This window comes from Zalophus californianus, chromosome X (genome assembly GCF_009762305.2).
Source record: "Zalophus californianus isolate mZalCal1 chromosome X, mZalCal1.pri.v2, whole genome shotgun sequence".
Classification (NCBI taxonomy): Eukaryota; Metazoa; Chordata; class Mammalia; order Carnivora; family Otariidae; genus Zalophus; species Zalophus californianus.
Window position 1 is genome coordinate 102,320,433 of NC_045612.1, and position 27,474 is coordinate 102,347,906.

At 38.7% G+C, this 27,474-nt stretch overlaps 1 protein-coding gene across 2 annotated transcripts in view; it reads left to right on the forward strand.

The window, feature by feature from the left end:
* DMD (dystrophin) overlaps positions 1-27,474 on the forward strand; it is a 2,214,577-nt gene that overhangs the window by 1,720,808 nt on the left and 466,295 nt on the right. For both annotated transcript variants that reach the window (XM_027607979.2, XM_027607980.2), the window contains exon 55: positions 9,320-9,509. In XM_027607979.2, the coding sequence (XP_027463780.1) occupies positions 9,320-9,509 (190 nt within the window). The remainder of the gene's footprint in view (positions 1-9,319; positions 9,510-27,474) is intronic.

A 27,474-nucleotide genomic window follows, 5' to 3' on the forward strand; every position in this document is an offset into this window, starting at 1 on the left:
TTAGAGTGGACTAGATTTGGTGTTTCTAGTTTTTCCACTGATTTGGGAAATTCATCTAGCCTCTCTGAAAGTCAGGTTTCTCCCCTACAAAACATTGATGATTATAACAACCAGTCCCACTAACCTCATCGGGTTTTTTAAAGTATCAAAGGAAAAAACATATGTGGAAAAGCTTCAAAACCAAGGAGCATTGTTTTAGTGCAAAATACTGTAATAATAAATGTTGAATTCAAAGGACTCTCAGGAGTGTATTACTAACTGCAAGAGAATGCTGAATGAGGAATCGGTTAATAAAAGTCACAAATATTTACAGGCTGTGACTTCAAGTTCATGTCAGGAATTCGGAAGTTGTTCGTATTTCTCAATTCCATTGATAGACCTCTACCGCAAGTTCATATCATCTGGTGATATGTTTTTAGCTACTTCCTTTTCAAGAGAATCTACATGTTTGACTTTTGATCTTAGAAAATTGAACCAACCTGCCTTGCCATATTCAGAATATTATGTATCACTGTCTAACAATCTGTTCTGTTTTTCTCTAAGTGAGGATGAGAATGCATGTTTATTTGACTGCACTTATTTAGGAGACTCAAGAGATGATCCTAAGCTTGTCCTTCTAATTGGTTACTGTATTAGTTTTCATATATATTTCAGAAGAGAAGAAAGCTACTCAATTTAGCTTATCAACATTAGGAAAGACTTTTTTTAAAGAGATTAACACTGCTAGTGACCAAAACCAAAGATTCACCTTAAACACCCACATGATACAAATCATCGAGAATTTACTTAGAGTAGAGATGTTGTCAAAAATCGACCTCTGTGCTCTGGAGCAGAAATATAACAGGAAGACAGTGTGGGAGGATAAAGAAGGAAGGTAAGTTTATTGCTTTGCCTGGCAAAGGAGGCTGCAGCTGGCTCATGCCCCCAAGAGTGCAAGCCTGCCCAGGGTAAAAGGCTGAGAGGTTTATAGGAAAATGCAGGGTCGGGGCCGTTTCAAGTAGGAATCTGCTACGAACTGCCAGCCACGTTTGTCATGTCCTCAAGGTGTCTAGTCTCATGACTAGCATGGGCACCCACCACCGAGTCTCCTAAGGAAGTATCCACGGAGGTCAGCAAGATGTCAGTATCCATACTGAGTTCCTGGAACAAAGAATTCTACAGAAAAACAAGTGAACGGGAGGGGGAGGCTTTGAGAATGGGGAGGAGAAAAATGTGTTCCGTTTAAGTCAGGCCTTGCTGAAGCGCTAGTGTGTCCATCTTTATGTTTCTATAGCAGTTTAGAAATTGTGTTTAACTATAAGCCCAACCCTAATCTAAGTTTGTATTTATCTAGAAGGTAGTATAACCACATTTTTTTCTAAAGATCTTTTATAGTTCTGTAAATATTCAGAATAATACTTGGAGTCTCTGTATATGGACCAATCCAAACATTATTTTTAAACTTCCCCAAAGAGTGCCTTTAGGGAGTATATCAGTGGAGAAATGTAAACTATAGAGCTTAGACTAAAAGATATTCATCTCTTTGTTAACAATCCAAGATAGGAAAATATATATATCTTGAGTATTTCACCTGTGCATAATATTTTGTACACTTCTTTTATCAACTAATTTTTCTCAGTGATACATGACAGAAACAGAAATCAAATGAAATGAGTAATGCAAAGAATAACGGAAAGTTTTCTTTTAACTGCTGTCTACGTTTTCTTCTCAGAAACATCCCAGGGCTTTTAGGAAAACTATGGAATGGCAGTTGTTTCCCCAATGATATACTGTACAAATCTCAATTTTAAAAATGCTCATAGAATAAAAAGATCTATGTGTAGAATGTTGTATTTTCAATACTCTCTTACTATCTAAAGGTAAAGTCTACGTGATAATTTTTTTTTTTTTACTAAAATGTCGGTATCACTGAAGGAAGTTTAAACAGATAGCTTCAAAGCTGCAGTTTATCTTTAGAGGATTAATCTATTTTTTCATACAAGTGTGTTGCTTCTGCACATGTGAAAAAGCCATCCTGTGTTGTCTGGGGTGAGGAAAGATGGGAATGAGTTTCCTGAGAACTAATCAGCAATACTTTGGGAACATTTAGGTCGTGGTTGCCAATTAACTCTGGAAAGTTTGAGTAATTTAGTACCAGACCTCAGGAGAGAGGGGATGAAAACCTCGTTAATTCATATGTCGGTGAACAGCAAAACAGCAAATTTGCGTTGAAAATGGAGTTTTGTTTTGTTTTATTTTGTTTTGTTTTGGAGCACACACCAGCTAGATCTTTCTGCTCTGGTTAGGATGGGCGAATATCTTTGCATGTCTTTGTTCCCTTATGTGTAGAGTTTTTTTTTTTTTTTTCGTGTTTCAAAGACTCTGCTTATGGTAAAATAACAAATAGTTAAATCTGTACTCCAAATGAGGACCGGGATTCAGTGATATAACCTTCCCTGCACTTTTCTTTCTTTTCCTACAATGAATGTATCAGAGGATGTAGACACCAATATCTATTTGCAGAGCTAGAAAAATTTATTTTCTAGGATGCAAGGCTTGGGCTATAATCCCAGTTCTGCCACTTGTGTGCAACTTTGGAAAAGTCATCCAGTTCTCTCAGAATGAATCTCACCAACAACAAAATGAAACCAGTGATTACCTGGACCATAGATCTAAGATGTTTCTTATTTTTATGAAAATCAATGCAATTAGGCCAACTTTGATTGAGCATCCATCACCGTCTGTGGAGATAAAACCCAGGTGGATGATCTCCACTTTCTTTGATAAGACAAGGCCAGAAAATTTAAAGATAGATTTATCACTTGTTAAGCAAATTGAGATCGAAGTTCATGAATTCATTCGAGCTACTGGTAGGGAATGCACATGAATGATTGGCTTAATCACACTGTAAGTATAGTTACATGTTTACCTCTCTGTCTCCTCCACCAGAATTGAATATATTAAACACCAAAGTCTGTGACCATGCCTCATTGACTTTGGTGTCACCGTCACTGATCATAGATCCTGACACGTAATACGTATGAGATGTACAGATGACTTAATAAGATGTTGGTAGGCATGTACAAATAAGAATGAGGTGCTGATTTAAAGATAATCTGTGTAGAGCTTAAAGCCATTGAGAGGGAATGAAATATCCAACTGGAAGCATACAAAGAAAAACAAAAGCAGACGGTTGGTAGAAAAAAATGGGAATACCTTATAAAGTAATGAGAGAATAAGTCTGAATGTATTTTAAAACACGTGAAGAGCCGTACGGATGTTAGCTTTAAAAAAAATGTATTTTCTGTGCCATATCTCAGGGCCTTGATCTCTTATTCTGGGTCAGTAGTTGCAAGAACAGAGTATATTTCTCACTGTATAGCTCAATAGCAGAGGAGAAAAGAGAAACATCCTCTCAGGGCCAGGATACTTCTGTGGCCATATTTCTAAGTAGATGTTGCCCTAAGCCACGTTAGAGTTGTGGCTGGAAAGGTACTGAGGGGGGATGAGGCCAAGCATTATTGAAGGACTCTCCTTAGATTTATGCTTCTCATTGGTGCAAACTACTAATACAATTGCTAGAGACTAAAAGGAATCCTTTCTATGTACTGCTGTATGTCCATAGGTGATACAATTCTAGCTGTCCCTTGAAAACACAATATAAAGTGATTTTTAAAAATCAAAATGTAATTATTTACCAGCAAGTCAGTAGATTCTGTTACGGTTACTGAGAAAGTGAACTTCAGGTTCAGTTTGGTCCTGGGACTAGTGTTGGACGTTGCCAGAAACCTTTGGTCCCGAGTGCTCCTTCTCTCAGCCCTATATCTAACAAATAAAAAAGGGAAAAAATTGTCATCCTGTAATCATTCCCTAAAAATACCATAGGAAATGATAGTGGTTAAATGCAAATGAACCAGGAAGGGGAGATTCGGGGTATTTTGTTTGGTTACTCTAGGACAATCGCAGGGCACAGATGGAGGTGTTTTTTAGCAGAAGACTGAGTGCTGGGAATTTCCTCAATTTGTCACACTTAAAGAAACAACCTGGGCAGAATAACCTCCTCTGTCAGATTGTGCCTTTTCCCCCCTGAAAATATTCAATGTGTTTATTTCTGTTTGATTTTTTGATTTTATATACACAAAATCCTGCAGTACAGTGCTCCGATAAAGTATTGTCCATTCATGTATCGAATAGTGGAATATTGTCTATACATTCACTCAGCTCTACAGCCTTGCTTAGGAAAGTAGTAAGTTTCCCTTCCCTCGTGTGCTTTTTATGTATTAGCTTGACCCATGCGAAATTGCTGATACTCAACTTAATAGAAAATCCGGAGTCTTAGAGATTCATTTAGAAATACCCTGGTATGTGCGTGGGTGTTTAGTGACAGATCAGAGTATTACTTGTCTGACTGCCTCCTTGATAATCAGTTCTTAAAAAGAAAATGGAGATGCTGAAGACCTGCCTTCTGTGATTCTTCCCCTTTGTGCAGAATTGGCTCTGTATGAATACCTTCTTGGACAGGTGCAGGGTTCCCCTGAGCTGTGCAGCTACAGCACTTTGCCCCTTCAGTAGATTCTTGCTTCTAACTGGTGATAATGCAACTCTACACTACCTATAGATCCTCTTATTTTTTTTTTCTTTTTCTCTCTCTCTCTCTTTTTTTTCTTTTTAGTTTTTGATGTAGTGTTCCATGATTCACTGGTTGCATATAACACCCAGTGCTCATTACAGCATGTGCCGTCCTTAATACCCATCACCGGGCTACCCCATCTCCCCACCCCCCTCCCCTCTGAAACCCTCAGATTGTTTCCGGGAGCCTCTCATGGTTCGTCTCCCCCTCTGATTTCCCCCCTTCAGTGTTCTCTTCCTTCCCCTAATGGCCTTTCTGCTATTCCTTATATTCCACATATGAGTGAAACCATATGATATTTGTCTTTCTCTGACTGACTTATTTCACTTAAGCATAATCCCCTCCAGTTCCATCCAAGTCGATGCAAATGGTGGGTATTCATCCTTTCTGATGGCTGAGTAATATTCCACCTCTTACTTTTTTTTTAAGATTTTATTTATTTATTTGAGAGAGAAAGAGCATGAGCAAGAGAGCACAAGCAGGCGGAGCAGCAGAGGGAGAGGGAGAAGCAGACTTCCCACTGAGCAGGGAACAGGACAACGTGGGATTTGATCCCAGGACCCTGGGATCATGACCTGAGCCAAAGGCAGATGCTTAACCAACTGAGCCACCCAGGCGCCCCTCTATAGATCCTCTTAAAGGGCAACCAAAAGTGCAATAGCTCTTCAGGCTCATTTCCTGAGTGTGAGAATACCCCATCTTGTCCCCCTTTGAGACCACAGTCTGTGCAAGTAGCTGTATATTTCTCACGTACACTTCTTAAGCATGTATATTTTTTAAATCCTTATTTAGCATGACACCTCAGCATGTCAGTTTCCCCAGAAGGCAGACTCTGAGAAGGCAATTAATTAACTTGCAGGAATTTTATTGGTGAGTGCTGTCAGGATTAACACCTGTGAGGGAAGGAAAGGGAAGGGAGCAGGATAGGGAAGAAGGAGAACCCGGGCTTCAATGCAGTTGCAACCACAGCATCAATCAACTCCCCATCCCCTGCCGATCCTCCCAAATTGTCCTGAGTTGGAGAAAGGGGGCCAGGTTTTATAGCCCACACATGAACTAGTTACTGGATGCGTCCTGCCTCCAGCAGCTTTTTTCAGAACCTAGGGCAAAATGGATGGGTCTCCAGCGGCTGTAATTCGCAAAACTTTAGCATGTATTGGAATCACCTAGAAGGCTTGTGAAAACGCAGTTTGCTGGGCTCCGTGCACAGACCTTCTGATCAGTAGGTCTAGGGTAGGGCTTGAGAATTTACATTTCTAATAAGTTCTCAGATAATGCTGATGGCCCTGGTCTGTGAGTCATACTTTGAGAACCACTGTACCATACCGCTCATATTTAGGCACTTGAGAATGGTATATTGTGCCCTTATGAACAGAAAGAAAACCTTTTAAAGTCACCATAGCAGTCCATACTTCACCAGATTCTTAGCTATTGTTGTAGATTATAAACCTATAATAGCTGATAATTAAAATTTGTTACATAAAAAAGCACTTAACCTCTATCATAAATTACATTTGTAAAGTATTATTACTATTTCTGATACCTGGGCATTGTTAGTTTTAAAGTTCAGCCAAATTTTCACCAGGGTCTATAACTGTGTAATCTGGACAGGGGGATTTACAGAATAATCCATGTTCAAGATCTTCACTTTTATTCTAAAACAATTTTAAAATTTCTTTATGATTCTCATTACTTCTACGTTTTTTATTTATCATATAAGCCACTTAAAGCCATATGGTTATGGCAAATTAAAAAGGATGAGATACATCCAGAGCTATTTTGAATACACGAATATGACATACAAGTACCCTTGACTCATTTCTGGTCTAGACTTGGTGCAATTAAAATTTAGGAATTCGGTGTACATAGATTGATCTCAGGAGAAAGGATGTAGCCTTAAAACTCCCACGAGCAGGAAACAGCAATCTCACCTCTGATCAAAGAGGCCTGTAAAAGAACTCATTTGAAAAGATTTTCTGCTCTTGCAGCCATTGAATTTTGTTAACATATTTTCCAAATTAGCAAAGATTCAGACTGATGTTGTCAATATTTCCGAGCACGAGGGTATCGTTGAGGAAAACGGTGCCTTGCTGTCCTGCAAGAGTTACTGTTCTTCCCTAAGGGCCTAATTTACAAAGCAGCAAACTCACTGGTAGGATTTGGCTAGAAATCTCGTTGTCTCGGTAGAACCCTTTCATCTAGTTTATGTGCATCGTATTTTACAGAGAACTCTTAGAAAGTTATTTACTAGTTACTTTCTCTGGAAGCAGAGGGTAAGCGGCATTTTTAGTTCAAGAATAGGGGAGCATCCTATGCAGCTCATGATAATGCACACTGTCTGACTCTCTGAGCTTCACTCTGCCCTGAGAGTTTCATTTTTGTCCTTTTATTCTCCATAAAGTTGGAGCATGTGAGAAAATATGTCATCATCTGACCTGGCACTTGGCTTCTGGAATGTGACAGCTTATTTCTATCCCAAATTTTAGGCTGGAGGTGGCATAAGTCTTAGTGATTTCTGATGTGCAAGCCAACCTAGAAATACTAGCTTGAACTGGATGACATTGCCGCTTTTGCAGGTCAGCACCAGCCAGATGTGAGCAAGTTACACATGCTTCCACCTGGGCATTTCCTGCCAGATTATGACGTTAAGATTCTCAGTGCTGTTGCAGTGGTTCTGAGCTTTTAAGTCATACTGAATAAAAAGATAAATAACGATTTCGATCTTTCTCCCTCCATTGATAGTTTGAACACCAGATACGCAGGGAGCAAGCAGTCCAGGTCAGCCCCTGAACTATGCAAGGTCTAACTGATTTGCCCAACCTGAGAACCAAGGTACCTTTCAGCTCTGCAGCATTAAAGTTTATTTAGGGGCTGATAAATAGCTTTGTGCAATGCTTCCTTTTTTCCAGTAGCTGCATCCTCCTAAACTATTCTCCCTTCCACCAGTTAATGCAGACAGAAGATTTTTATCCAGTATGAGCCCTGAAACTACACTGTGGAAGACTGTAGGCTCAGCAAAAACCTCACCCGTGATGAATAAACAGCTCTTCCGGGGGCTTTGCTGCCGCTGGCTCGGCAGGAGCTGTTTATTGCCTGGTTTGCACATCCCATGATAAAGTTGCTGCTGAAATAAATTGCAGTTTCGCATAATTATTGACAATCACATCCTAACAAGCAGTGTGTATCATATTCAAGTGTTCAATTTTTTAAAATCCATTTCTAGCTTATGTTTAATCCCAGAAAGTGTTTGTGTAGTAATAGAAGGCAAATATGGCATTTAAATAGAGTACTAATTTCCTCATTGCAGACAAAATTTACCTGAATCTTTTTAGATGGGACTTTTACTGCCAAAGGCAATTTCCCCTCCAAGCTGTTATTATGTAGATTTTTGCTGAGGGCATATGTGTGTGTATCCACTATACATGCATTTTATATATATGTGTGTGTGTATGTGTGTGTGTGTGTGTGTGTATTTTATATATATATATAAAATCAGAAAAGATATGAATAATTTTTTTAGATTTATGTGCCATTAGGAAATTTGGTTCACCCCTTCTGAAAGATTAGAGGAAGGGTGGGGGTGCCTGGGTGGCTCAGTTGGTTAAGCACGTGCCTTCTGCTCAGGTCATGTCCTCGATGTCCTGGGTTCGAGTCCAGCGTTGGGCTCCCTCCTCAGCGGGGAATCTGCTTCTCCCTCTGCCCCTCCCCCTGCACACTCAGGCACTCTCTCTCGCTCTCTCAAATAAATAAATAAAATCTTTTTTTTTTAGAAAAAGGATTAGAGAAAGAGGAATGGGATGTGGGCCGAGCGAACGAATGTGTTTGAGTAACCCTAATGTGTAACTAACTGTACATGGGAGGCAGTCATCTTGACACACATTACCATCTTCTCATTCTCAGCCCAGCAGTAGGCATTGCAGATGAGAAACTTCGAACTCAGAGAGGTTAAGTAACTTGCCATACCACACAGTTGGTAGAGGGTATTGGGATTTGAACCTAGATCTGTCTGTTTTTTTAGGCTTTACTTTTTCCATTACACAGAAGTTTTCTCTTTGGGGGAATATTCTCAGTTGCATGACCATCAGATAATGAAATGTAAAGCAAACACCACAGTTAGAACCATTAGAACACAATAGTGTCATGCAAAATGATACCTTGCACAATGGTTTCTGTGAAATATGTCATTTTTCTCCTTGTTAAGTCTTTCTGTTCTCCTCTACCCTCCAGGCCTCTTCTCTTGTTTCCTCCAGTGTTCAACTTTCTGATCTAGCTTTGCATTTTCTTGACCTTTTTCCTTGCCTACCTAATCCTGACTTTCTGCCTCAGGTGACATCAAAGATAAATATGGCGTAGGGATTTGGGAGCTTTACCTATAAAGAGGAGCTTATGCTTTTGCCACATATGAAAATAAGCTTTCACAATCGGCCAGTAAAAAACTATCAAGTTAAAAAAAAAAGATTGTTTTTGGAAGTTCATATATGAACTGTCCAAAGTTTATACACACACACACACACACACACACACACACACACACACACAGACACACTATTCTAGTTGTTGTTGCTTTTAAGAGGACTTTTAGCAACCACCCACCCCTTTGTTGGTACATTACAATTTCGTCCCTTGATCTTTGCTGTTTTCATGGGGGTTGCTGGGTGCACCATTGTAATAACTGAGGAGAACCGCATCTGGACATTTGTTCCTTTGCAGAGTGAGTGAGCGAGAGGCTGCCCTGGAAGAAACGCACAGATTACTGCAACAGTTTCCCCTGGACCTGGAGAAGTTCCTTGCCTGGCTTACAGAAGCCGAGACAACTGCCAACGTCCTGCAGGATGCCACCCATAAGGAAAGGCTCCTAGAAGATTCCAAGGGAGTAAGAGAGCTGATGAAACAATGGCAAGTAAGTAAAGCTTTTCTACTTTGACCTCTTGTGAATCCATGTGAAGAATTCACAGCCTCCGTCCTCATCACTGATATGCTGGGGCCAAAGGAAAGTCCTTGTTTTATATGGCCTGATACAGGGCAGTGGGTGGGCAAGAAGGGGAAGAGGCAGAGGGAGAAGGAAAAGGCATTTAGTGTTTCATTTAATGCCCCAGTCTTCAAAAATGGTACGTGTTTTTGACCAGGGAAAACTTGCCCGTAAAACCAGAGCTTTGGCCAAGAAGAAACTTTGCTCCGAGAAATAAATTAGGGATTGGTTTATTAAATGGAAAAAGTTGCCATTTTGCAGTGTTTATTTAATATTTTACAGGGCAAGCATCTGTATGAATTGTCTGTTTTATTTAGCGTTGCTAACTGAATCAGTTGCCCTTCATTACTTTCAAATACATTTTGAAATGTTAATCTGGCATTTTGTAGCTTTCTTCCCAACACGATCTGTAAAAAGAAAAATGAGATGGCTAAATTTGTCATAGTTAGTGATCATACAATTTTGAGACAATTGTTTCTTCCTAGAAACAAAAAAGTTTCTATATGTTATGTTAAAAAAAGTTTCTATATGCTATAAAGTTTCATATATGCATAAACAGTGAAAATAGAAGTTTAGGGTAGTTTTGTTTAAATGACATCTTGGTTCAAGGAGGCCCCTTACGTTTATTCTCAGGGCCTGATATAATTTTCTGAACTGTTACGGACTTTTGTTACGTATAGTTGAGTTTTCTGACTTGATACCACATCTTTACTAGTATCTCGAATATAACTTTAGAGTGTCAAAATAATATGATCAATTTTTGGACTACTTTTCTCCATATATTTAAATTATGATGAAAAAAAGTGGTGGTGTATCCTAGGTTGGAAAACACTTCCACAATCAGACCATAATAAGCAATGTTTCTTTTCCTTCTCCTTTCCTTGTTTCCCTTCTCCTCCTTTTTTTCTGTTTTGATAGGATACTTGATCTACTTGCCTGCTCTTGTGCATAGAGTTGATAATAGCGGCAACTCATAGCTTCTAGGATTCCTCATTCGTGTCTTCCATTCTCGTCAGACCCCACTCGCTCCTCTACAATGTGTGTTGAGTTAGTTTGATCACTGGAAATAGCTCGTTTAGAGCAATACCTGCCTTTATCTTTGTAGATATGTCCCATGGCTCGAGATTGTAAAAACTATGCAAAATTAGACATTTTTGGTCCCTCTTAGATGAATGGGTAGCAAATGTCCTGCTGTAACTTATTTAACTTATGATATTTCGTAAATAAAGTTGTATTTCTCCTTTTAAATACCCATGAAGCCGCCTAGAATTTTGATAAATATATGGGCTCACATATTCTCATCAGCTGTGGTAGATAAATAATAAAACTTTAACTGATTTTTTGGCAGATTACTTTGAAAAGAAAGAATAATCCAAGAGATAATTTTATAATAAGGATTTAATTAAACATCCCTTAAATTAGTGAACAAGTCTGACTGAGGGCCAAGATACATCCATGTATCTCCTGTATGTTGTTATTGTGCGTAACTATACAATGAAAATTCTGAGAAACTGCAAGATTCTGAATCATTAAAAAAAATTTGCCATGTTTTTAAACTATTTCCGATGGGAGAATGGAGAATAAACTACATTTTGTGTTTAGATCTCTAATCTCCCTTTCAAAAACAGTTGAAAGTTATGCAGAGGACATTTACTTAGCTTATGCTATACTATGCATAAAAAGTATTTATTATTAAAAGTCATGTAAAAGTCCTCTAGAGTTCCTGAAAACCTTAGACATATCATTTTCCCCCTTAACTACAATAGGACTAGCTGAGATCCCAACACTATTTTAAAACAGAGACAGTTTTCTCATTCCCTCTGTGTTAATATTGGGTTTTCTATAAATTCCAGTTGCCTGAGGTTGAAACTACATTTTATGGATAGAAATGACATTCATAGCCAGCTCTGATTTTCAGTTAGATAACCGGATAACAATCTTTTGATGAAAGATTTGGACATGTCATGGAAAAAAGTCGAAACTACTGAAACTATTGATTATTGTTGTTAATGGCACATTTCAAGTGATAGAATTGATTTAAGGTACTGGGGCTTAAAAGCAACAAATGGAAATGCCAAATTTGAAAGTAAATATAACCACGTATCTTAGGAGATTACATGCAATTTCAGTATTTCAGCTAAATGGAAGTCTCTGCTTTTTTCCCCTCTGAAGATATTTTTTTTTTATTTTGAACAAAAGGAATTTTCTATAATATGTGTGAAGGAAAAAAGTGTAATGATAGGCCTTTTCGCTTTGTTTGAAGAAGCTGGTAGCATTATGTTCATTGTTTGATTCATGCTGTAGAGCAAAAATAATTCTTACATATTAAAAAAGGAAACTCCAAATGCCTAGCCAGAACATCAGCTCTCCCAACAGATTCCAGTACATCTGTCCCCCCAAAAGCATTGATGTTTTCCTTCATACAAATGCTCCTGAATGGATATGGAGGGGGGTGAAAAACTTCACAAATATGTTTTTGCTCCATGACTGTCAATCGATTTTTCTATATATGGAGACCCCCCAGCTCTTGCTAGAATGAGTATCACTGTTATTTACAATCCACTTCAGAGGATATTTAATTCTCTCAGCAATAATCACAATTCATGGGTTCTATAAGAATACATGTTTTATGAAGCATATGCTTCCTGAATGGAATTAATCTGAGTAATTTCACTCTGAAAGCCATTAAAATTCCTTCCTCATACTAGAAAAAAAATGCTTATATAGTTTTCTTACTAAAAGCGAGGACATTATAGTTGTCCTTATACTTCGGGATGAGGAGATTTTTCATATAAATAGTGTTATTTCTGACAGTCTTACTGGAATTTTAAAGCCAATATATTTTTACAGAATATCATATGGAGCCCTGAGAGGTGACAGTCTGAGAATGTTTACATTGCAGATTTACCTTTAAAATGAAGAACTATTTTCATAGTTGAATCAGATACTTCCTGTGTCCAAAACATTTCTGCTTTGGGCCCCAGAGAATTAATAAAGATCTCCTCAATTCCAAGTTCTAACATAAAACCATGGGTAACTAACTGAAAATGGGAAGACTCTGTATCTTTGCTAATATTCCATAAGAATTCTGCCAATCTTAACTGATTCTCTAAGCACCCCTAAGAGATCATTGTAATACCAGCTTGTAAGGAAGGTGTGTGTGGGGGGGGTATGTGGTGCGGAGAGATGGTCATAAAGGTGTAATTAGGATCTTTTTCTCAGCTATTTGACATTCCTTCCTCTGTGATCTGGGTCTTGTCCCAGGCCAGAGCTCTAAACTCAGTTTCTTATCTAAGCTCGTGTGTTTGACCCATAGCTCCTCCCCGACCCCATCATAAAAATTCTCTTCTATTAAAGAAAACATTTCCAGAGAGACTAGTTTGAGAAACTTTGAATTGTACATCAGCGTGCACCTGTAAATTGATTAAGAAAGCTTAGATTTCTAATACATTATGGGAATTGGGGAAGTAGCTTCCTCAGTGTTTCTCACAAAAAAAATCTTGGCCCACTGGTTAATTCCAAAGGAAGAAGGAAGAATGCAATCTTAGTAACACAATTAGTATTCTGAATAAATTGGATTGTCGTCTTTCTTGGGACATCTAAGAATAGAGAGGTAATCTGAGGATCCCTAATTCTAAGAAAAGGAAACCCTCCATGTATTCCTTTCTGTTGCTATAATTTGAACTGAGTTTTATACATTTTTTTAATCTTTCTACTTTGGTGTCTCAAGACTATGAAAGTTAATCTTGATATTTTTCTTTTGCCTGGTGATGTCTGCCTACTGTTTTGGATATGTAAAACTTTTATATATATTACTTCCTTAAAAACTTTGATTAATCCATGAAATCTGTTGTAAACACCTGTTAAGTGCCTAGCGTGGTGTTAGGACGGGCACAAACATGATTACAGAGATGCTTTTCAAACACAGTTCAGACAAACTATTAGGTTGTATAATCTAATGAGTATCAATCCACAATTTTTTATTTTTTTACTTTAATTTTTTAAACCAAAAAACCCCCAGCTCATCCATTTCTCCCCCCCCACCGCCTCTTGCAACCACCAATCTGTTCTCTGCATCTGTGAGCTAATTTTGTTTTGTTTTGTTTTTTAGATTCCACATATAAAAGAGATCATATAGTATTTGTCTTTGTCTGTCTGATTTATTTTACTTAGCATCACAATTTTTAAATAGCAAGAAATGAAATTAGCAGACTAGAATAAGAAATGACAGACTCCATCACTCTGGGTCAGGGCTTTTTGTGAAACTTTGATTTCAGCTGTATATATGTGTGAAAGAGAATGAGAATGTACATACTGGATATATACAAAAGCCTCTGTAGTGGAATATGACATCTACCTTTGGAATGCTTATATTCCAGAGGTGAAATACATATGCTAAGGCAAATCTAATGAGTGTTAGAAGGCTAGACCAGGTCTAGTGAAAACAGATGATTAAGCTTAAACCTTCCAAAGAGGCCAGGAAACTCACCTAGAACAGTGTTTTCCCATCTTCCTTATATATTGGAGGAGCTTTTTTTTTAAGATTTATTTATTTATTTGAGGGGGGAGGGACAGCAGGAGAGGGAGAGAGAGAGAGAGAATCTCTAGCAGAGTGTGGAGCCCAACTCGGGTCTCGATCCCAGGACCCTGAGAGCATGACCTGAGCCTAAATCAAGAGTCAGACGCTTAACCAACTGAGCCACTCAGGTGCCGGAGGAGGAGCTTTTAAAAATGCTAATTCCTTGGTTCCACCGCATAGAGATTCAAACTGGATTGATGGCAGGATGTCCTGCCCATGATTCTGATGTCTAGACAACATTGAGAACCTCTGCTTAGAGAGCATTAGAAGAATGTATTAGGACTTAGCTAGGTATACAGAGTTGAAAAGAGAATTTTTGGCAAAGGCAATAGCATGTTCAAAGTCCTGGACGTTTGGGGAGTTTGAGAATCTGAAGGTACTTCTCTATGGCTGGAGTATGGTTGTTATAAGAACTGAGATCAGGAAGGTCAGCTGGGGCTAAATTATGTAGAAAAACAGCAGGGTGCAGTGAATAGTGTACGGGCCTTGAGGCAGGAAGACCACTTATTCTCCCATTTGTTGCCTGACCTCTAAGCCTTAATTATATTTTTCTATACAGTGAGCATAGCATTCACAGGATTTTTAAGGATTAAATGATAAGGATACATGTAAAATTCCCTCTCGAGGGGCAGAGTGTTGGACTCAGAGGGCTCAACATGTGAAAGCTGTCTTTCTATCCATCTTGCCACCTACCTTTAAGGGTTGGGACTTTATCTGTGGTCTCTGGGAAGTCACAGCATGGTTTTAAGCAAGGAAACAGATTAACCAGACTTACACTTTTGAAAGATCACTCTGATAGTTGAGAGGAGGATGAATTGGAACGATATAAAATCTATCTGGGAACCATAGTTAGAAAGTTCTTTCTGTACTATTCCAAGTAAGAAATAATAATTAAGGTGCTGAGGTTGAACAAATGAAACCAATGTGGGAAGTGAAAGTCAACAGTGTCACGTACGTTATGGGACGCACAGGTGAGGGAGCATCGTGAGGTATGATGAGGAGTCACTGACTGCTTACCACTTTTCATGACCGAATGCCTTTACGGAGTCGTAGAATTCAAGAGGACAGCCAGTTATGGGGAGGGAAGTCAAGAATGTGGTCAGTTTTGAGGTATCTGTGAGTCGTGGAGGTGAAATTCTCACCTCCTTAAAGCAGTTGTGAATGTGGATCTAAAATTCGGAGGAGATACGGGTTCTAGGTTAAAGATACAAACTTGAAGGACATTAACATGGCAGCCAGGGAAATACATGATTTTACACATGAATCATGACTTGATTTTCTCCACAGTCCATTCAGAAATACACCTAGAGGTTACCAAAATACCACCTACTCTGGCACAGAATTGGTATTAAGTGATGCCATTTTCTATGTTATGCAAACGGGCACAGCTATGGGGATGCTTTTAATGGTTTAACCTTGAGAAAAGGCAAAGCAGTAGCAAAGCTTTGGTGTAAAACTCCTACCTTGGAGAAAGTAAAAGTAATTTGGGTAATGAATCCAAGATCTTGAAAAACTTTCCAATGAGGACAGTCTGTTTGTTCTCTTACATGAACATGGCAGATTTTATGTTTTCCTTTTCTTCTCATGTAGCTGCTATAAAAAGGTCATACACGTTCACAGTACTATAAACTGTAGTACTCAGGAATAGCTTCAAGAGCCCCATGCTTGTCGTCGTACCACATTCAGAACTTTCTCATGTTCCAGGTTTGGACCCTCAAATTCCTGTAGATTACAGACATAATCCAAAAAGAAATAGTGAAATAATTCAAAGTTTAGAAGAAGGAATCAATGAGGACAAATGTTCAAGACTGGTGTTTTATCTCCTATGGAAAGGAATACTAAATATAGAAAATAAGAATTCATCTTTGCCCAATGATGGAAACATAATCAGTTTAATGCAATATGAGTAGAGTCACTTGATTATAGGGCTTATAACCTTCCCGAGCACGTTACGATGGTCTCTTATGTATGTTAACATGTTAATTGAATGTATTGAAAACTGTAGAACCTATTGTTCTGGATATTGCCATTAAAATTACCTGTTATCTAGAATGATACAAGGGAAGCACTAAATGTAATAACTTTGTAATTCAGTTCCAGGATGCTGTAACTTTATATAAACAAACCAAAAGAGAGGCCCACATAGGAAAGAGGACACCATGAATACTGAAAAGTCAATTTTGATAGCCCCTAATAACCACTGTCTTTTATTCCTCACAGAGCTTTTGTGAGGATCTTATAAGGTAATAAGTATAAAAGCACTTTGAGAAAGCTTTCTTCAAGTGAAAGATCCTTATTAATGATATGAATTACCTTTAGACAAAAGTCCAACTGAATATATAAAACTAATATTTTACTCTTTTTAAAATCAATGGATCAAAGTTATATTAATTAATGAGAATAATGATTGCTAAACTTTTCATTTTTATAACTGACAAAGCACTTTTACTTTCATTTTCTGATATTCTCATTGAAAACCTCTGGTATTGGTACTATTATTATTTTTATTTTCAGTTGAGGAGGGTAAAATTAAAGAGGTTCAGTAATGTAGCTATTGCTCCTTCCTTGAAAATTAGCTAATGTGAGTTTTATCACACCAGATTGGGGGGAAATAATTAAAAATAAAAGCCTATGAAATAAATGTTTAGTTTTCTGGGATGAATAATACAATGTATGCATCTCATTATTAGGGTAGATGTGATAATAACTCACTTTTTTAAAAGAAATATTACTGTGTGCCAGGCAATGTACTGGGTGCTTTGCTTACATGACATACTATCATCCTAGCCTTCTTACAGATGAAGAAACTAAAGCTTTGAGAAGTTGGGTAACTTCTGCTAAGGCCACACCACTATATACAGAGGAGTCAGTTCTTTGAACCTCAGTTTGACCTTTTAACCTTCAACTCACCTTACTCCCCTACCCATTCCTCTAAACTGACTCAGCCTTCCAGGCAAAGAGCCAACATAACCACAAGCAAGTCTCAAATAATTCACCTAATAGGAATTTGTGGATTAATGGAAACATTCGTACTTCCTAAATATCCATCTTCCCTTTACCTTTTTCAGTCTAGTTTTGGCATTGACCTCTCAACTGAAGCACTTCTCTATGAAACCACCATAACTTCCAAATTCAACTGCTTTCACCAAGTCTTTCCTGCCCTAGATATCTCTGCATTGATGGTGATTGTTGCCCACCACAGTTTTCGGGAAAATATCTCACCTTTTGACTTGCTGGGGTCTTGTGTTCTACTAATTTTCTCCTACCTCTCTACTCATTCTTCTTTGTTTACCTGAGGACCAATTCTGGGCTGTCGTTTCTGCCTTCATTAATCTCATTCTCGTCATTCAATTGTCAGTAGTTACTAAGTGTCACTCATGTTGTAGGTATTAGACTAGCGACTGTCTTTTGCCCTCCTTTAATCCAATGATTTGAGGATTTTTTATCTCTTTCCTGTATCAGTCCCATGTTTCTTACTGTATGTGGGGCATTTCTTACTCAAATGTCTCACAGACATCATAAACTCAGTGTGACCCAAATGGGCCGTATCTTGGATACCAGGTCTTCGCCTCCTGTCCCGCCATTCATCACACCACCATCTTTTCAGTCAGATTTCACACCAAATAGTCCTTTCTACCTCTCTTCACTTGCCCCACTTTCTAGCTCATTTTCAAGATCAATTTTACCTCCCACCCTAAATCCTTTGCACCCATTGCTTTCTCTCCAGTTTCCTAACCACTGCTCGAATTCATGCTCCTAGGATCTTTTACGTCTCTCCACTCCTTTCTGCCCCCTTCATGGCCCCAGTCCAGCTTGCAGATTGCCATTTCAAATGAAGCTTCCTAAGGCATATCTTGGATTGTAAATAGATTAGAAATTCCATGCAGGGAGGGATTTTATCTACTTTATTCCCTCGTATATTCCCATTACCGAAGACAGTGCCCAGCACATGATAGGTGCTCAATAAATATTTGTCAAATGAATGAAAGAATATATGGTTTTTCTGTTGAAACACATTTTATGACTTCTCAAACCCTTCAGAATATTCTGCACATGCCTTCACCTGGCCCTCCAGAATGGGCTCCCAATCTCAATTTCTCTTATCTCTTATTTTTCCTCTCCATGTACCCTCAACTCCTACTAAAATGCACAGCTTGCTAGCCTCCTTTGCTTCTTTTGATGACCTTGTTTCTTGTCTTAAGAGTCCTTTTCCTCATCTCAGTTTACCCTGATGCTACCTACTTGTCAAAGAAAGCCATATTGAAATCCTGCCTTCTTCCATTAGCCCCCCAGCTGGAAAACATCTTGCCTCCCTCTCCATTTCCGCAGGTATTTCTCTGTACTTTAAATGGAGTTTAGTGTTTTCTGTATTGTATCTGAGAGGCTGGAGAGGATGGTTTTTAATAGTGTGGGCTTTAAAGCCTGACTGCTTAGGTTTAAATCATGATTCTGATACTCACTGACCATGGACACATTTCTTAATTGCCCTCAGTTTACACAGCTGTAAATCAGGGGTAATGATAATGTCTACCTCATCAGGTTGTTGTGAGGGTGATGCAAATTAATATATGTGGAGTGCATAAAACAGTATTTGACACATAGTAAGAAACCAGTTAAACATAGCTAGTATTATTATGTTATTACTATTTTCAGGTATCTACAGATATGTACACACCTGATTAATAGTAATAGCACTATATATAGAGATGCTTTATATATACATATATATTTTATAAATACATTTGTGTATTGCTTATTTCACTATAGACTATGGGCACAATTCTTCATTTGATTTGAGTGAGAAACTACTTAATAAGAATGAATGAATGAATGAATGAATGAAACTGTCTGAAATATTGGCACATGAGTGTTGGAACTCTGATTTTTAAAAGACAAAAACAAAAAGCCTTGTCTAACCAAGAACAGACTAATAATCTTCGGTAGATTTTAGTTCTTAAATGTCAATATTGACATGTTTGAAAAATTAAATTCTTCAGGTACAAACAAACCTTAACACCCTCATTCTTGAAAATAAACATACTACACTGAAAATTAAAAAGAGAGATTTTATCTTTCATAATGCCCTCCTTGAAGGAAAAATATTAGCCTACATGCCCTTTTCTTTCAACCAAACACCAGGTGTTAAGATTCCCTGACATACACTTTAGTAAAAGCAGTTTGTTTCTTCCAGTCTGACTGACATTGGAAGCCACATCAATGGCTTATAGCTATGTTAATAAAATTAATAAAGTTGTTTTACTTTTCTATTTTTTTCAAAGATTTTTTATTCATTTGGGAGAGACAGAGCAAGCAAGAGCACAGCAGTGGGGAGGAGCAGAGGGAGAAGGAGAAGCAGCTTCCCTCTGAGCAGGGTTCCCAGTGTGGGGCTCGATCCCAGGACCCTGGGATCGTGACCTGAGCTGAAGGTAAACGCTTAACTGACTAAGCCACCCAGGTGCCCTAATAAAGTTGTTGTTTTTGTTTGTTTGTTTTGTTTTTTTTAAAGATTTTATTTATTCATGAGAGGCAGAGGAGGAGAGAGAGAGAAGCAGAGAGAGAAGCAGGCTCCCAAGGAGCAGGGAGCCCAATGCGGGACTCGATCCCAGGACCCCGGGATCATGACCTGAGCCGAAGGCAGACGCTTAACCATCTGAGCCACCCAGGCGCCCCCTAATAAAGTTGTTTTAAATATAACCTATGAGGCAGTAGCACTGAAGACAACAAGAAGGCTAGAACTCTTCACTTAACTTTCCTTGATGTCTGTCAGAACTTAGACAAGGTCTATGTAATTTCAGGCCTTCTTCTCCAAACAAGAATGGAAAAGGTCCAGCAAAGTCTGAGCACAGAAAAAGTCAAAAGAATTTCATGTCACTTTCCCCTCCTCCCTTCCTCCAACCTTGAAGGGTCTTTTTTGAGGGTTAGTGGTCTTTCAGAGGAGACTTTCTAGGCAAAATGATACTCCTTTATGTGGTGGGTAGCAGTGCACCCACTTCCAGTTGGAAAATTCTAAAAGCGTGAATTGGGGGGATCAAATAAAAGGTTGTTCAATCTTGTATTTATAAATTATTTTGGAAATGAACTTTGTTAGTGTCTCTTGTGCCTTTCATAATTCTGATAATAAAACATTTCAGGTATTAGTCAAAGACGAATAGTATCCAAAATAATTTAGGTGATCAGCATGTGATTTTCATTCCACATGAGGTCCATTTGCAGTTTACATTGTTTTCTAAATTACATTAAAATAAAATGTCAAAAAGTTCACATCTTTTTTCATTTTTAACGGCATCAATCTTTGAAGAAAGGTTATTGAGCAAAGGTCTATGCATAAATCAGCCATTCGCCATAGAGGCAAAAGAAGCCATTACACCTGGTTATGAAAAAGACTTTCATGAATGCAAGAGAAATAAATCATTTCCCACTGGAGATCATATTAGTCGAGATGGAAGAATGTCTATTTCCTGATAGTGAGAAAGCCACAAATTACTTTTGTTTGCTCCTGCATCCGTGGTTGTCCTTGAGAGGTCTATTAGCAAGTTGACTCTTCAATATTATTATTATGACTTAACAATGATCCGAGTCTTTATAAATGTAATCTTTAAATTCTCTCCAGATTTTAGTTTTTCCTCTGTAATTTCTGTTCACCTCTACCATATTTTAAAATATATTATTCCTTGGGAGTTACAGAAAAAGGACTTCTCTGCAGAAAGCAGCATATCCCCTCCGCTCTGGAGCTGACCACATTTCACATCTATCCTTTGCTCTCAATTCAACAATTCAATATTGGATTCAATTCAAGGCTGTGGTCCCAAATAGAATGAGACCTGGATATTTATGAACTGTTTGACCAGACATTCTTCCCAATGATTTACTCCATAAATTTTATTTTTAGTTTTTACAGTAGTTTTGCAAATGGCTGGATAACTGTTGTACATTGCAGTTTTAAAACCTGGAATGAGTATAGATAGCATTTTTTATTGGCTGTGGGAAAGTGTCGACATTTTCTGTTTGGGAGTAAAAACCAATGGTCATTATTAGGGTGCAACCATTGAACTGATTAGACAACTCTAAATTCATTTCCCACCCATGACCTAAAAGAAACTTTTATATTCATGCAAGGTATACACTAGGAGAAACATACTTTTTGAGTGGATTCCCAAATATGACTTCTGAGGTCAGCCACTGAGAAGTAGATCTGCCACAGATCAGCAAAGAGATTTGAGGATCCAAAGGTTGATAAGAGCTGTACTTGACCCCAAGAAGGACTTGATACTGGAGGGACCAGGGGCAGGACAACAGAGAGATCTAGCCAAGGAGGTAAGGGATATAGTTCAGGTGAGTGCATAGTCCTTTGGTCTCCCAGAGGAGGGGCACCTCCTGCATACCTTCTGGGGAGGACCAGGGGAGGTATTCTGGTGACCCTTTGCTACATAACAAATCAGCCCCAAACTTAAGGACTTCACACAGTTTTGCACATTTTGCATGTGACTCTATATAGTTCAAGCGAGGTCAGTGGGGACAGCTTGTCTCTGCTCCTCATGATGTCAGCTGGGGCAGACCAACTGGCCCCTGGAGGATCTACTTTGAAGTGGGCTCACCCACATGCCTGGCAAATGGGTGCTGGCTGTCAGTTCCTCTTCATGTGGGCCTCTCAAGGGAGCAGTTTGGGCTTTTTCACAGAAAAATCGCTGGGTCCCCAGAGCAGCCATCCCAAGGGACAAGAAGCTGAAGCTGCAGGTTTCTTAAGGCCTGGGCCAAAACCTAGCATAGTTTTGCATCTGTTGAGAGAGAGAGAGAGAGAGTGGGATTGGGAGGGGGTGCAGAGGGAGAGGGAGAGAGAGAACCTTAAGCAGGCTCAACGCCCAGCGTGGTGCCTGACGCAGGGCTCGATCTCACGACCCTGAGATCATGACTTGAGCTGAAATCAAGAGTCAGACACTTCACTGACTGAGCGACCCAGGCGCTCTTCCCCACCACTCCCCCCCACCTCCCGGCTGTCATATTCTTTTGGTCAAGCCAGCACAGAGCCCAGATTTAAGGGCATGGGACATGAACTCCACTTTTCCATGGGAAAGCATTAGAAAGTTTTGGGGCCATGTTATAAAGCTGCCACAAAAAGCCTCTTGTAAAAGATACTGAGCTGAATATTCAATAGCAAGTAGGCATTATCCAGGTCAAAGGAAGAGGTTCTCTTTGCCCAGAATACACTTTGTGTCCTGCTCTACCTGGCTAACTCCCACTTCAAGCCTGGGTCAACCCACCCTTCTCTCAGAAGCATTATCTGGCTTTGCCCCAGGGTAAAAAAATGGATATCTACCAATGTACTGCTGTTTTTAAAAAAATTAAGCTTCCCCCCCCACACACAACAGAACATATATCAAATAACTTCCCTTCTTACTTAAAAGCTATAAAATACTCATGGTAGTAACTATATAAAATAAAAATAAATCTAAAGTGCAGTAAAGTCTTTTTCAAATAGCAATGTAGATGCGTACATTTTTACTTCCCTATTTGCTCTCTCTACTCTTTGCCCCAAGGCACATTAATCATATGAGGTCTCGTGGACACCAGTATGGACCAATTAATTTTTGGAATATACCTGTTAATAAGCTCATCTGCATAGTTCTACTCACTAATCTGGGCACAAGGCAGCCTTCGGGAGGTCTTGGTTTCTCTGTTTAATCCATCTCTCCTATCATTCTCTTAGTGTGTCTGCCTCTGTCTGTCTGTCTCTCTTGTTTCTCATTTCTTTTAGTTTTCAAGTGACTTTCAACTAGGCAGAAAATGCATTTCATGTCTCTGTGCCTGCCTCCAGGCTCTATCTGTTTCACTCACTGAGGACTGCCCTTCCTGAATTCTTTCTCTCATTTAGCAGCCTCTGCCAATGCTGGACAAATGATAGGACCTCATTTCTTAAAGGGCCAGAACATTGGAGCAAGCACTTCAAAGGATTCAGCAAATCACAACATGAACTAATGTGGATAAATCTTGAAGGCAGTCCTAAGTTAAATAAGCAGGCACACAAGGATTAAAATTGTTTCATTCCACTTATGAGGTACCTGGCATAGTCAACTTCATAGAGACAGAGAGTCGAATAGTGGTCACCAGGGGCGGGGCTGGGGGTGAGGGTATTTGGGGCTTATTGTTTCATGGGTACACAGTTTCAGTTTGAAAAGATGAAAACATTCTGGAGATAGATGGTGGTGATGGCTGTACAGCAATGTAAATGTACTTAATGCCACTGCGTGGTACATTTAAACATGGTTAAAACAGTGAATTTTATGTACGTTTAGTCACAATGAAAAAAGAAAAAAAGAACCATGACCTAACAGAGTGTTGAGGGACTTTTTATGGAAGTAATACATTATCAGAGAGATCCGGGTTCTGAGCCTGACCAGTAACCTGTGTGATCTTGGGGAAACTAGAGGCATTGGGATTCTAAGGTTTATCTGATGGAAAATGATGAAGCTAGACAAAAGAAATGTTTCTCCAAGTTCACATACAACCTGCACCGTCTTTACTTGGAAAGTTTATTAAAAATGCAGTTTCAGAAGCTGTCTCTCCAGGTATGAGCCAGGGAATCTGCATATTTAAAGAGCCCCCAGGTGGTTCTTGTGCCCGTTTAAATTTGCGAACCACTGGACCAGATGCTTGCTTAAGGCCATTTCAGCTCTGAAGTTTGACAGATTTTGATTCTGCAGGGCAGATTCTCTGTGCTTATGCAGGAGAAGGAAATGAAGAAAAGACTAGACTTTCTGCTTGCGTTGGAGAATTTTTCATTTGATATCTTCATCTTCAATGCCTGACCAGTCAGGAATAGTATTGTTTATTCCTCCCACTGTTTTGGAGAGGCATGGTGAAAATGATAAGCCAGATGGTACTGAAGAAGATTTACATTACCATTTTCTTTCTTTTTCCCTTTGCATATTATATAAAACTGCCCATGCCTCCATGTGAGCCATGATCATTAATTTAATGTTATGATCTAATGGCTCATGACATTAAATTATAACTTAGCCCAACATGACCAAATTACAGTATTAGAAAGAAAGTTCCTTTTCTCAGGTTGATTTCTATACCTTAAACCAGTTGTATTATTTTTCATAATTATGTCTCAGCCTTGATTTAAGGAATGTTCTCTTTCATAGAAATGCATTTGTTAAACAGGACTTGGGTTATCATCGATTTCTCAAAAATACCCTCAAGAAAAGGAAAAAGAGATTTGCTTTGTTTTGGGCTGTGTGCGCGCGCGCGCGCGCGCGTGTGTGTGTGTGTGTGTGTGTGTGTGTGTGTGTGTGTGTGTGTGTTTATGTTGACAGTACTGAAATAGATTCTGTCGGGGACTATATATAAGATAAACAGTGAAGGAGGGGCACCTGGGTGGCTCAGTCATTTAGCATCTGCCTTTGGCTCAGGTCATGATCTCAGGGTGCTGGGAACAAGCCCTGCGTTGGGCTCCCTGCTCAGCGGGGAGTCTGCTTCTCCCTCTCTTTCTGCTCCTCTCCCCTGCTCTCACTCTCAAATAAATAAATAAATAAATAAATAAATAAATAAATAAATAAATAAATAAAATCTTTTAAAGAAAAACTAAAGATAAACAGTGAAGGAGAACAGTCTGATCGTTGTCACATACACTTGATGGTGAATGAATTATTTAAGTATTCTTAGAAAGGCATAACCCCTTCAGTTATATTTTACTAACCAATCAGTAAGACCCTAACCACATTTGTCTTGAAGAAATAGTTTTACGCCTATAACTTTATGTTTATTCTCCTTTTCCAAATGGGCTCAAAAAATAAAGTTTGTCATCCTCAGTTAATTCAAGAAGAAAATTTTATTCTGAACAAGTTCTTGTTGTTTTACTTATTTGAGCTTTGTTCCTTGAATCTATTTTTTTTGCACATAAAATATTTGGTGTTATGAATGTGATTAAAATTAAAAATAATTGATTTAACAGAACAAACAAGAGAAATATACAAACCACACGCTTTCCTCTTTTTATTAAATCCACCAAGCCACAGGAGAAAGGCCTAGTAAAACAAAGGAAAAAGAAATATGGTGGAAATTTCTGCCGCTGCTTTCACCAAATACAATACCAAGAAGTCTGAGACAGGTTGGGGTGGAACTTAGACTCGGTAAAACTCAAGCAATTGACCTGCCATGGGAAAATCTCAAAATGAGTTTAGGTGGAAGCCTAGGAGTTGAAATCCAATAATATATGCAACAGTGATCACGCCAGAATTGCACATAGAAAGAAAATTAGTGCTCTAATGGAGAAGCCAAATTGAAATCCATTCTCTGAGCAGATTTTCAAACACATTCTTCTACTTTTCTGTTTATAAAATTGGAAAACAAGAATTCGTAAAGCAAGACACACACACAAAAAAAATTGGAATTCTAAGGGGAAAGATAGAACCCACAAGTGCGTGCACGCACAGTGATGAGAGAGTAGCTTGCCTGCGTGGTATATCTGACTGAGAAGTCCCTTTGCTGCAGGCCTTCTTACAGGAAGTGACTAATTCTCATGATGGGAGATATTTTATCTTAGATGGTATTGGAAAAGAAAATAAATTTACCCAAAATCCTTAAGGGCAATGTTGTATTATTATTCCCATATAATATGTTCTCTTCAAAAGATAACTCCAGAGCTGGGTAAGATAGGACTCGTGACTCAAATTGCATGCTCCGCTCCCTGGACTAGAAATTGCATCGATCTGTCTGTACTCACAGAACGCGGCTAGAGAATTGCTCCAAATGAAAGATGTGTTTGAATTGTTTATACAAGACACTAAAAAAAAAAAAAAAAAAGATTATTTCTTAAATCTAGTAGCAGGTTCATCACTGATGAAATTAATAATACAGAGCAGTCATCAAGCACAGGGAAATGTATGGCAACATTTACACACTAAAGAAGTAAGTCAGAGATATCAATAAGTACACGGCATTCTTGTGTTCCGCAGTATGTTATCTGCTTGAAAGAAACTGTTCTCTAGTTCTAGTAGACTACATGGTTCCTCTAATCCTGTTCTGCAATCACAACCTTGATATTGCCTCCCTGTGGATGGAGTGTACCTCCCAACCCCTGGCCTTAGGGCTTAGCCATGTGATTTCCTTTAGCAAACAATAGGTGAGCAGAAGTGATGGTGTGCGAGTTTGAAGCCTGGGCCTTAAGAGACCTTGCATGTTCCCGACTGTGCCTCTACCACATGTATAAGAAGAACAGGCCCCATCTAGACGGCTCATCTCAGAAAGAGGCTGAGAGGCATACAGCAGGACTGCATAAGCCATGCACATCCCAGAGGATGGATGACTGTGCTTTAAAACCATATGCACCATTCAGCATTATTGTGACAATAGCTCATTGAAACAGCAAATAAACTGTTGCTCTTCCTGGATATCTGTTGAAAATTAATATCAGCCATCTTTGTGATGAAAACATAAAGCCTGTGTTTTAATTTTAATGCTTCACTGTTGAATATTAATTTTTTAAAAATTAGATCTTCCCGGGGCACCTGGGTGGCTCAGTCGGTGAAGCATCTGCCTTCAGCTCAGGTCATGATCCCGGCGTCCTGGGATGGAGCCCCGTGCTGAGCCCCACATTGGGCTCCCTGCTCAGTGGGGAGTCACTTTTCCTCTCCCTCTTCTCCTCCCACTTGTTCCCTCTCTCTCGCTCACTGTCTCAAATAAATAAATAAAATCTTTTTTAAAAAATTAGATCTTCCCTTATCTGGTGATGCCATTTTATTAAACTTATACATCATAGGTACACTGTTTATTTGTTTATTTATAAGTAACACTGGTCATGGTTGGAAACACCACCAATCTTGAGGGGAAACACACATGTCTGTACTAAGTTAAAAAAAAAAAAACCCTCCTTACATCAAAGTATTGCATAATAATACGTTTCGTTTGAATACTTCATGCATTCCCAGGAGAGAGTGAGTGATATTTGGTTTTGTGAGAGAGAGAAGAATAATGAACATTACCATCTGGTTTAACCATTGTGGTGACACAGAATCGTAGCTGTGTTAATTGCCCTTGTGGTTTGTCTTCATAGAGATAATTATATGTGAAATTCCTTTCCAATTTGTTATGTAATATTAGAAATACTTCTAAAATTGACATGGATTTATTATGTTACCATCTTGTTGGCATAATCATTAACACGGAACCCATAGATCTATTAAATGTTTAAAAGCTATAGTCTTCAAAACAAGAATATTATGAAAAGGGATTTTTGAAATAATACTTTTTGCATGCCTTTTGAATAATGTTATTCAGTATTTCTTCATGTTTACTTCCTGAATCTAAGTCATACTG